General features: G+C 46.9%; 1 protein-coding gene across 3 annotated transcripts in view; it reads left to right on the top strand.

Moving 5' to 3' along the window:
* LOC115119422 (procollagen galactosyltransferase 2-like) overlaps window positions 1–4,262 on the top strand; it is a 43,636-nt gene extending 39,374 nt beyond the window's left edge. For 2 of the 3 annotated variants that reach the window (XM_029648205.2, XM_029648206.2), the window contains 2 exons: window positions 92–295; window positions 2,690–4,262. In XM_029648205.2, the coding sequence (XP_029504065.1) occupies window positions 92–295; window positions 2,690–2,921 (436 nt within the window). In that variant the 3' untranslated portion in view covers window positions 2,922–4,262. Of the gene's footprint in view, window positions 1–91; window positions 296–2,373; window positions 2,444–2,689 lie in introns of those variants that run through there. The other variant, XM_029648207.2, reaches the window with a different exon arrangement.
* Window positions 4,263–12,584: the final 8,322 nt, after the last annotated feature.

Raw genomic sequence — 12,584 nt, forward strand, 5'->3', positions numbered from 1 at the left:
CCGTAAGCAGGTGAAGCCAGGTGATGAGGAGGAGGTGGTGGAGAATGTGTTGTCCTCTGACTAACTAACCCTGTCTCTCCTTTGTCCCCAGTTACCTGGGCCGTAAGCAGGTGAAGCCAGGTGATGAGGAGGTGGTGGAGAACGTGAGGAACCTGGTGGTAGCAGACTATTCCTACTGGACCCTGTCCTATGCCATCTCTCTCCAGGGTGCCCAGAAACTTCTCAACGCTGAACCCCTCTCCAAGATGCTGCCCGTCGACGAATTCTTACCCATAATGTACGACAAACACACCAAGTAAGTACCTCAACCTCAACTCAAAAAAATATATATATTTATTCTTGTATTTATTTAGCCATTCTTAAGATGTTCTCAGATCACTGAGACCAGACACACCAAGTAGGTGGAACTGAAACCTGAAGAATTATGTTAGCTCGCCCTGCGCTAATGCCTATACCCCTCACGCTCAACTCTGAACCTCGAAGCCAGTTCCACTGCATTTTTTCATTATTGCCCTCTAATCAGGGACTGATTTAGACCTGGGACACCAGACAGGTTTGTAATGTGCAGGAGATCCAGGTTCAAACCCAGTTGGTACGTAAGTCTGACAACAATGCTCCATAGGGGAGAGAGCTGGTGAAACGAAGTAGCCAAATTGTCTTTGAAAAGTAGTGTCATAAGTTCTCAAGAATCAGCTCCAAGATAGTCCAGTACCACCCTGGGATCGTTCCTGAAAGATTAGTTTTACTAGGACCATCCTTCATCCATTGCCAATGGAACTTAATATGATTTTAGTGCTACAAAGCTGTCAGGCAACTCTGCTTTGTGCCATTAAAAATAGCATTTCATCTTGTGTAGCTTGTTCTGACCCTTTGCCAGCATTGAACTGTCAAAGCTATAGCGACAACCTATAGCGACACCCTATAGCCAACCTATAGACAACCTATAGCGACACCCTATAGCGACAACCTATAGCGACAACCTATAGCGACACCCTATAGCGACAACCTATAGCGACAACCTATAGCGACAACCTATAGCGACAACCTATAGCGACAACCTATAGCGACACCCTATAGCGACAACCTATAGCGACAACCTATAGCGACAACCTATAGCGACAACCTATAGCGACAACCTATAGCGACAACCTATAGCGACAACCTATAGCGACAACCTATAGCGACAACCTATAGCGACAACCTATAGCGACAACCTATAGCAACAACCTATAGCAACAACCTATAGCAACACCCTATAGCAACACCCTATAGCAACAACCTATAGCGACAACCTATAGCGACAACTGTAAGGAACAACCTATAGCAACAACCTATAGCAACAACTCCTAATTATCTGCAGTTTTGGATAAACGTTAAGCATAAATGTAGCTTTGGAATGGACAGATTTGAAAACCACTGTTACAATCACCAGCCTATGGTTTCACATCTATAGCCTCCCATTGATGTTCACCTTCCTGTGAACACATTCTTAGCTCAACTCTTAAAAGCCTGCTTTTAAAATAGCTTGTCACAATTAAAATGTTCCCTCTAATTCTGAAACACATTCACATTTTAGTTATGTCAAGAAGTCCAACTGTTTTGTACTTTGCTTCATGTTAGTTTTAGTCTCTGCTGACTGACTTGGCTTGATGTAGCGTTCCAGGTTCATGTGGTCAACTCCCTGTCTCTCTCTCTGGCTGCATGACATGTGTCTGCCAGACCAAGCTAATAGAACCCAGAGCCTCTCTGAGCCAATGGGAACCAGGCATGCATCCAGAAGTCTGTTAGAATGCCTTTGCGTTCTGTTGAGAATTCCTGTGTGTTCTGTGTTCCGTTGAGAATGCCTTAGTGTTCTGTCATGTGTGGAAACCTGGCCAGCTGCCATCATCCCTAGTCCTTGTCCCCTTCCCCCTTCCCATCCTCTTCCCTGTGTGGTTCTGCTTCAATATGCTTGGAGTTGATTCTGGGTCTTCTGACTAACTGATTCATTCTTTCCAAGAGTTGCCCAACCCACAAACGTATTCCCAGTACTTATATTATAACCTTGTTTCCACAAAATATATTTCATGTCATTTCATCTCTCTTTGTAATGTTTCGAAATGACCAGTACATTTTAAAACTGTTACCTTTCATAGGATTACATTTTATCTGTGTATTGTTGCCCACCATAACACTGTATCATGTAACTGTATGATGAAGTGTGGCCCTGTTCTGGATATTTACATACACTATCAAGCTATGTACACACAGTTATATCTTTGTTATGGACAGGCTAGTTTTTATCTCCTTAGTGGGAGTTTTATCATCAGACGTAATGTTGTCATCGTCCTGTGACCAATGTATCTCTAACCTCCCTGTCCTGTTGGTCAACAGTGAGAACTACAAGTCCCACTATCCTAACCGTAACCTGCAGGCGTTGTATCTCTAACCTCCCTGTCCTGTTGGTCAACAGTGAGAACTACAAGTCCCACTATCCTAACCGTAACCTGCAGGCGTTGTATCTCTAACCCCCCTGTCCTGTTGGTCAACAGTGAGAACTACAAGTCCCACTATCCTAACCGTAACCTGCAGGCGTTGTATCTCTAACCTCCCTGTCCTGTTGGTCAACAGTGAGAACTACAAGTCCCACTATCCTAACCGTAACCTGCAGGCGTTGTATCTCTAACCTCCCTGTCCTGTTGGTCAACAGTGAGAACTACAAGTCCCACTATCCTAACCGTAACCTGCAGGCGTTCTCCACACGCCCCCTACTGGTGCAACCAGCCCAATACGCCGGGGACCCCAAGTGGGTGAGCGACACAGAGACCTCCACGCTGTGGGACGACGACAACGTGCGAACAGACTGGAGGGGCTCCCACAAGACGCTGAAGGGGGCTCCCCAACCCGACATGCTGCAGACGTCATATAAAGATGAGCTGTAGTTCAACCATATGTATTCATGCCTGATTCACACTGCACGGCCAACCCCATCCTCACTGCGCTGACTTGGATATGGTCTTTTCACGTTGTTCTTTTACAGCACGGTTCCAAAAACAACCCTGGATGCATAACCAGGCAGGTAGTGTTTGGTTTGACTCGGTAGTGTGAAAAGGGTTACTGGTTATGGTGTCACTGCTGACTGTGCCATTCATCAGCGACACTTCATTTCTCACTGTATAATTGGCCATGTTGTATTTGGTACGTCGGTCCATAATCACTGGGAGTGACTGAATATACAGACAGCAGTGATGCTGGCGGAGGCTCTATAGACTTGGTCAAGTGCCCCAAGACCTGATTTCAAAGTGTGTGTGGGTTTGTTTGTGTTCAAATCAAGTGATGCATGTTAGGAATGGCAGCGTTCATGGAAGGACACTCCTATACTGTCAGACACCTTCAAGGGTTGGGGTCAATTTCAAATTGAAGGCATTCAATTCAGGAAGTAAACTGAAATTACATTTCAATTATGGATTAAATATATATATATATATAGCACAGTTGGGGTCAATTCCTATTGAAGCCAGTAAATTCATGTAGTGAATTGAATTTAAAATTAATTAAATAAATAAGCTTCTACTTTTCAGTTTATTAAGACGTCATTGAAAAAATAAAATAAATAAATAAATAAATAAATATACATATCAATAGGAATTGACCCCAACTGTGCTATTGTGCACTGCAGAGCACTCTAGGGCCTGGGTGAGTGACCCTCGCTGTACATCTAGTCACTGGGCGTCAGAAAACAGAAATACTGGAGGAAACCATTCTCTTTTATATCACATTCTACTCATTCTGTGTGGTAATATGTTAGGAGCAGTGTCTCTCTCTAGGCCTGACCTCATGGTAGACTTACACCAGATCAACAGTCCAGAGAGAAGCCTGCAAACCATATATCATTGATGGTGTCAGTTGCCATGACAATCAAGTTACATTCTGACTGAGCTCATCTATATTGGTTTGTGTTGATGTATTTTTTCTGTGTACAAATTCTATTATTTGTACAATTTATATGGACAGTTTTCCTAATTTATTTCTAGCATTATATTGTGCTTTTTGAATGCACAGTATTAAACCCAAGTGCAATGTCTTAATTGTAGTGAAATTCCCTCTTTGTCAAATAAATGACTATACTGTACCTTGATGCCAAGCAACTTTGAAGATCAAATGTTTTTCAAAAGTAGCACATTTGGCAGAAGCGTTGTCAATGCCAAAACTGTTCAAAGATGGATGTGACAATGATGTAACTAACTTTATACATGATTAAAAATCTACTTTTTCCATTTTTATTGAAATTCTATCTATGAAAATGCACTGACATTTTTAAGATACATGTACTGACATGAAAGCACCACAAGAGGGCAGTGTATGAATAAGGCATTTTTTTTAGGGAAGTGTAGTTAGTGTTGTTAGTTACTCTGAAATGATCAGCTGCGGAAAAAGTACCCAATTGTCATACTTGAGGAAAAGTAAAAATGCCTTAATAGAAAATTACTCAAGTAAAAGTGAAAGGCATACAGTTTTTATTACTTGAGTAAAGTTGGTTTAAAAAAGTTTTGAGGTATGACACAAAGATTAATTTCCACAAAGTTTGCTGCTTCAGTGTCTTTAGATATATTTGTCAGATGTTACTATGGAATACTGAAGTATAATTACAAGCATTTCATAAGTGTCAAAGGCTTTTATTGACAATTGCATGAAGTTGATGCAAAGAGTCAACATTTGCAGTGTTGACCCTTCTTTTTCAAGACCTCTGCAATCCGCCCCCTGGCATTCTGTCAATTCACTTCTGGGCCACATCCTGACTGATGGCAGCCCATTCTGGCATAATCAATCTTTGGAGTTTGTCTGAATTTGTTGGGTTTTGTTTGTCCACCCGCCTCTTGAGGATTGACCACAAGTTCTCAATGGGATTAAGTTCTGGGGAGTTTCCTGGCCATGGACCCAAAATATCAATGTTTTGTTCCCTGAGCCACTTAGTTATCACTTATGCCTTGTGGCAAGGTGCTCCATCATGCTGGAAAAGGCATTGTTCGTCACCAAACTGTTCCTGGATGGTTGGGAGAAGTTGCTCTCGGAGGATGTGTTGGTACCATTCTTTATTCATGGCTGTGTTCTTAGGCAAAATTGTGAGTGAGCCCACTCCCTTGTCTGAGAAGCAACCCCACACATAAATGGTCTCAGGATGCTTTACTGTTGGCATGACACAGGACTGATGGTAGCACTCACCTTGTCTTCTCTGGACAAGCTTTTTTCCGGATGCCCCAAACAATCGGAAAGGGGATTCATCAGAGAAAATGACTTTACCCCAGTCCTCAGCAGTCCAATCCCTGTACCTTTTTCAGAATATCAGTCTGTCCCTGATGTTTTTCCTGGAGAGAAGGGGCTTACATTTTACATTTACATTTAAGTCATTTAGCAGACGCTCTTATCCAGAGCGACTTACAAATTGGTGCATTCACCTTATGACATCCAGTGGAACAGCCACTTTACAATAGTGCATCTAAATCTTTTAAGGGGGAGGGCGAGAAGGATTACTTTATCCTATCCTAGGTATTCCTTAAAGAGCTGGGGTTTCAGGTGTCTCCGGAAGGTGGTGATTGACTCCGCTGTCCTGGCGTCGTGAGGGAGTTTGTTCCACCATTGGGGGGCCAGAGCAGCGAACAGTTTTGACTGGGCTGAGCGGGAACTGTACTTCCTCAGTGGTAGGGAGGCGAGCAGGCCAGAGGTGGATGAACGCAGTGCCCTTGTTTGGGTGTAGGGCCTGATCAGAGCCTGGAGGTACTGAGGTGCCGTTCCCCTCACAGCTCCGTAGGCAAGCACCATGGTCTTGTAGCGGATGCGAGCTTCAACTGGAAGCCAGTGGAGAGAGCGGAGGAGCGGGGTGACGTGAGAGAACTTGGGAAGGTTGAACACCAGACGGGCTGCGGCGTTCTGGATGAGTTGTAGGGGTTTAATGGCACAGGCAGGGAGCCCAGCCAACAGCGAGTTGCAGTAATCCAGACGGGAGATGACAAGTGCCTGGATTAGGACCTGCGCCGCTTCCTGTGTGAGGCAGGGTCGTACTCTGCGGATGTTGTAGAGCATGAACCTACAGGAACGGGCCACCGCCTTGATGTTAGTTGAGAACGACAGGGTGTTGTCAGGATCACGCCAAGGTTCTTAGCGCTCTGGGAGGAGGACACAATGGAGTTGTCAACCGTGATGGCGAGATCATGGAACGCGGGCAGTCCTTCCCCGGGAGGAAGAGCAGCTCCGTCTTGCCGAGGTTCAGCTTGAGGTGGTGATCCGTCATCCACACTGATATGTCTGCCAGACATGCAGAGATGCGATTCGCCACCTGGTCATCAGAAGGGGGAAAGGAGAAGATTAATTGTGTGTCGTCTGCATAGCAATGATAGGAGAGACCATGTGAGGTTATGACAGAGCCAAGTGACTTGGTGTATAGCGAGAATAGGAGAGGGCCTAGAACAGAGCCCTGGGGACACCAGTGGTGAGAGCACGTGGTGAGGAGACAGATTCTCGCCACGCCACCTGGTAGGAGCGACCTGTCAGGTAGGACGCAATCCAAGCGTGGGCGCGCCGGAGATGCCCAACTCGGAGAGGGTGGAGAGGAGGATCTGATGGTTCACAGTATCGAAGGCAGCCGATAGGTCTAGAAGGATGAGAGCAGAGGAGAGCGAGTTAGCTTTAGCAGTGCGGAGCGCCTCCGTGATACAGAGAAGAGCAGTCTCAGTTGAATGACTAGTCTTGAAACCTGACTGATTTGGATCAAGAAGGTCATTCTGAGAGAGATAGCGGGAGAGCTGGCCAAGGACGGCACGTTCAAGAGTTTTGGAGAGAAAAGTAAGAAGGGATACTGGTCTGTAGTTGTTGACATTGGAGGGATCGAGTGTAGGTCTTTTCAGAAGGGGTGCAACTCTCGCTCTCTTGAAGACGGAAGGGACGTAGCCAGCGGTCAGGGATGAGTTGATGAGCGAGGTGAGGTAAGGGAGAAGGTCTCCGGAAATGGTCTGGAGAAGAGAGGAGGGGATAGGGTCAAGCGGGCAGGTTGTTGGGCGGCCGGCCGTCACAAGACGCGAGATTTCATCTGGAGAGAGAGGGGAGAAAGAGGTCAGAGCACAGGGTAGGGCAGTGTGAGCAGAACCAGCGGTGTCGTTTGACTTAGCAAACGAGGATCGGATGTCGTCGACCTTCTTTTCAAAATGGTTGACGAAGTCATCTGCAGAGAGGGAGGAGGGGGGAGGATTCAGGAGGGAGGAGAAGGTGGCAAAGAGCTTCCTAGGGTTAGAGGCAGATGCTTGGAATTTAGAGTGGTAGAAAGTGGCTTTAGCAGCAGAGACAGAAGAGGAAAATGTAGAGAGGAGGGAGTGAAAGGATGCCAGGTCCGCAGGGAGGCGAGTTTTCCTCCATTTCCGCTCGGCTGCCCGGAGCCCTGTTCTGTGAGCTCGCAATGAGTCGTCGAGCCACGGAGCGGGAGGGGAGGGCCGAGCCGGCCTGGAGGATAGGGGACATAGAGAGTCAAAGGATGCAGAAAGGGAGGAGAGGAGGGTTGAGGAGGCAGAATCAGGAGATAGGTTGGAGAAGGTTTGAGCAGAGGGAAGAGATGATAGGATGGAAGAGGAGAGAGTAGCGGGGAGAGAGAGCGAAGGTTGGGACGGCGCGATACCATCCGAGTAGGGGCAGTGTGGGAAGTGTTGGATGAGAGCGAGAGGGAAAAGGATACAAGGTAGTGGTCGGAGACTTGGAGGAGTTGCAATGAGGTTAGTGGAAGAACAGCATCTAGTAAAGATGAGGTCGAGCGTATTGCCTGCCTTGTGAGTAGGGGGGGAAGGTGAGAGGGTGAGGTCAAAAGAGGAGAGGAGTGGAAAGAAGGAGGCAGAGAGGAATGAGTCAAAGGTAGACGTGGGGAGGTTAAAGTCGCCCAGAACTGTGAGAGGTGAGCCGTCCTCAGGAAAGGAGCTTATCAAGGCATCAAGCTCATTGATGAACTCTCCGAGGGAACCTGGAGGGCGATAAATGATAAGGATGTTAAGCTTGAAAGGGCTGGTAACTGTGACAGCATGGAATTCAAAGGAGGCGATAGACAGATGGGTAAGGGGAGAAAGAGAGAATGACCACTTGGGAGAGATGAGGATCCCGGTGCCACCTTCTTTGTTGACCTTCTTGACACCAGGCCAGCTTTGTACTGGTGGTGCCCCGATCCCGCAGCTGAATCAACTTTAGGAGACGGTCCTGGTGCTTGCTGGACTTTCTTGGGCGCCCTAAAGCCTTCTTCATAACAGTTGAACCGCTCTCCTTGAAGTTCTTGATGATCCGATAAATGGTTGATCTAGGTGCAATCTTACTGGCAGCAATATCCTTGCCTGTGAAGCCTTTTTTGTGCAAAGCAATGATGACAGCACGTGTTTCCTTGCAGGTAACCATGGTTGACAGAAGAAGAACAATGATTCCAAGCACCACCCTCCTTTTGAAGCTTCCAGTCTGTTATTCAAACTCAATCAGCATGACAGAGTGATCTCCAGCCTTGTCCTCGTCAACACTCTCACCTGTGTTAACAAGAGAATCACTGACATGATGTCAGCTGGTCCTTTTGTGGCAGGGCTGAAATGCAGTGGAAATGTTTTTTGGGGGATTCAGTTCATTTGTATAGCAAAGAGAGTCTTCGCAATTAATTGCAATTCATCTGATCACTCTGCATAACATTCTGGAGTATATGCAAATTGCCATCATACAAACTGAGGCAGCAGACTTTGAGAATTAATATTTGTGTAATTCTCAAAACATTTGGCCACGACTGTACTTAAGTATCAAAAGTAAAAGTAGAAGTATAAATCCTTTCAAATTTCTTATATTAAGTAAACCAGACAGCACAATTATTATATATTGTTTTAATCTATGGATAGCCAGGGGCACACTGCAACACTCAGACATAATTTACAGATAGCCAGGGGCACACTGCAACACTCAGACATAATTTACAGATAGCCAGGGGCACACTGCAACACTCAGACATTATGTACAGATAGCCAGGGGCACACTGCAACACTCAGACATAATTTACAGATAGCCAGGGCACACTCCAACACTCAGACATTACTTACAGATAGCCAGGGGCAGACTCCAACACTCAGACATTACTTACAGATAGCCAGGGGCAGACTCCAACACTCAGACATTATTTACAGATAGTCAGGGGCAGACTCCAACACTCAGACATTATGCACAGATAGCCAGGGGCAGACTCCAACACTCAGACATAATTTACAGATAGCCAGGGGCACACTCCAACACTCAGACCTCATTTACAGATAGCCAGGGGCACACTGCAACACTCAGACATTATTTACAGATAGCCAGGGGCAGACTCCAACACTCAGACATTATTTACAGATAGTCAGGGGCAGACTCCAACACTCAGACATTATTTACAGATAGTCAGGGGCAGACTCCAACACTCAGACATTATTTACAGATAGTCAGGGGCAGACTCCAACACTCAGACATTATTTACAGATAGTCAGGGGCCACGAGGGTGGTATGTGTGTTTTGTCTTGTCTAGGGTTTTTGTACATCTATGGTGCTTTGTCTATGTATATATAGGTCTATGGTGGCCTGAATTGGTTCCCAATAAGAGGCAGCTGTTTGTCGTTGTCTCTGATTGGGTATCCTATTTAGGTTGCCATTTACCATGTTGGTTTTGTGGGTTATTGTCTATGTGTAGTTGCCTGTCAGCACTCATGCGTCACGTTCGTTTTGTTTCTTTGTTAGTTTGTTTAGTGTTTATTAAAAGAAGACTGTATGCTTATCACGCTGCGCCTTGGTCTCCTCATTATGACGGACGCGACAGAATAACCCACCAAACCAGGACCAAGCAGCGTGAAAAGGAGGAACAGCGCTTAATGGGGAAATGGACCTGTGAGGAGGAGATATTAGATGGAGCAGGACCCTGGACACAGCCGGGGGAGTATCGCCATCCTAAGTAGGAGATAGAGGCAGCGAAAGCGGAACGGTGATACTACGAGGAAAAATACGGGAGAATAGAGGAATGGCGACGATAGGAAGGTACACGACTAGTACGGAAGCCCGAGAGGCAGCCCCAATAAATGTTTTGTGTGGGGAAACACGAGGAGATTGCATGAGTCAGGTAGGAAACCTGAGCCAACTCCTCGTGCTTACCGTGGGGAGCGTGTAACTGGTCAGGCACCGTGTTATGAATCAAATCAAATCAAATGTATTTATATAGCCCTTCGTACATCAGCTGATATCTCAAAGTGCTGTACAGAAACCTAGCCTAAAACCCCAAACAGCAAGCAATGCAGGTGTAGAAGCACGGTGGCTAGGAAAAACTCCCTAGAAAGGCCAAAACCTAGGAAGAAACCTAGAGAGGAACCAGGCTATGTGGGGTGGCCAGTCCTCTTCTGGCTGTGCCGGGTGGAGATTATAACAGAACATGGCCAAGATGTTCAAATGTTCATAAATGACCAGCATGGTCGAATAATAATAAGGCAGAACAGTTGAAACTGGAGCAGCAGCACAGTCAGGTGGAAGTTGAAACTGGAACAGCAGCATGGCCAGGTGGACTGGGGACAGCAAGGAGTCATCATGTCAGGTAGTCCTGGGGCATGGTCCTAGGGCTCAGGTCAGTTGAAACTGGAACAGCAGCATGGCCAGGTGGACTGGGGACAGCAAGGAGTCATCATGTCAGGTGGTCCTGGGGCAGAGAGAGAAAGAAAGAGAGAAGGAGAGAATTAGAGAACGCACACTTAGATTCACACAGGACACCGAATAGGACAGGAGAAGTACTCCAGATATAACAAACTGACCCCAGCCCCCCGACACATAAACTACTGCAGCATAAATACTGGAGGCTGAGACAGGAGGGGTCAGGAGACACTGTGGCAGAGATGCAAGGTGTCTCCAGTGCACTATTCTAGCCCGGTGCGCTCTATTCCAGCTCCTCTCATTTCCGGGCTAAAATGGGCATCCAGCCAGGACGTATTGAGCCAGCTCTATGTTCTGGATCTCCAATGCGTCTCCGCGGTCCAGTGTATCCTGTGCCTCCTCCCCGCACTCGCCCTGAGGTACTTGTCACCAGCCCAGTTCCAGCACCACGCACCAGGCCTCCAGTGCGCCTCCAGGATCCAGTACGCCCTGTTCCTCCTCCCCGCCCTCGCCCTGAGGTGCGTGTCCCCAGCCCGGTACCACCAGTGCCGGCAACACGCACCAGGCCTATAGTGAGCCTCGGCAGTCCAGTACGCCCTATTCCTCCTCCTCTCACTCACCCTGAGGTGCGTGTCCCCAGCCCGGTACCACTAGTGCTGGCACCACGCACCAGGCCTACAGTGTGCCTCGGCAGTCCAGAGCGTCTGCCGACAGTACCCAGTCCAGAGCGTCCGGCGACGGGCCACAGACCGGAACCTCCAGCGGCGGTCCCCTGTCCGGGGTCTCCAGCGACGGTCCCCAGTCCAGAACATCCGGCGATGATCCACGCAGAGAGGGTCCCCAGCCCAGGGCCTACGGCGAGGATCCGCAGTCCAGAGCCTCCGACGATGATCCACGGTTCAGTGCTACAAGAGCGGACTCAGTGTAAAGAAGGGGGGCAGCGTCCAGAACCAGAGCCGCCATCGAGGTTAGATGCCCTCCCAGACCCTCCCATATAGGTTTAGGTTTGCGGCCAGGAGTCCGCACTTTTGGGGGGGGGGGGTACTGTCACGCCCTGACCTTAGTTATCTTGGTTTTCTTTATTATGTTGGTTAGGTCAGGGTGTGACGAGGGTGGTATGTGTGCTTTGTCTTGTCTAGGGTTTTTGGTTTGTCTAGGTATATATAGGTCTATCGTGGCCTGAATTGGTTCCCAATCAGAGGCAGCTGTTTGTCGTTGTCCATGATTGGGGATCCTTTTTAGGTTACCATGTTCCATGTTGGTTTTGTGGGTTATTGTCTATGTGTAGTTGCCTGTCAGCACTCATGTATTATAGCGTCACGTTCGTTTTGTTTCTTTGTTAGCTTGTTTAGTGTTTATTCGTTTATTAAAAGAAGAAAAATTCCTCGTTATGACGAATGTGACACAGGCGTCATTTACAGATAGCCAGGGGCACACTTCAACATTCAGACATAATTTACAAACAAAGCATTTGTGTTTAGTGAGTCCGCCATATCAGAGGCAGTAGGGATGACCAGGAATGTTCTCTTGATAAGTGAATAAATTGTGCCATTTCCTGCCCTGCTAAGCATTGACAATGTAATGAGTACTTTTGGGTGTCAAGGAAAATGAATGCAGTAAAAAGTATAATATTTTCTTCAGGAATGTAGCAAAGTAATAGTTATCAAAAATATAATAGCAAAGTAAAGTACAGATACTACTTAAGTAGTACTTTAAAGTATTTTTTACTTAAGTACTTTACTCCACTGGAAATTAGTGTGATGTACCAACACCTGTTGTGTTATAAATGGATGAGAGAGCTTATAAATGGATAAGAGCGTTTCCTACTGCCTGAGCTATGTTGTTGATGTAAATTGAGAAGAGCATGGGGCCTAGGTGCGAGCCTTGGGGTACTCCCTTGGTGACAAGCAGTGGTTGAGACAGCAGATGTTCTGACTTTATACACT

The sequence above is a fragment of the Oncorhynchus nerka genome, linkage group LG22, assembly GCF_034236695.1.
Source record: "Oncorhynchus nerka isolate Pitt River linkage group LG22, Oner_Uvic_2.0, whole genome shotgun sequence".
Taxonomy (NCBI): Eukaryota; Metazoa; Chordata; class Actinopteri; order Salmoniformes; family Salmonidae; genus Oncorhynchus; species Oncorhynchus nerka.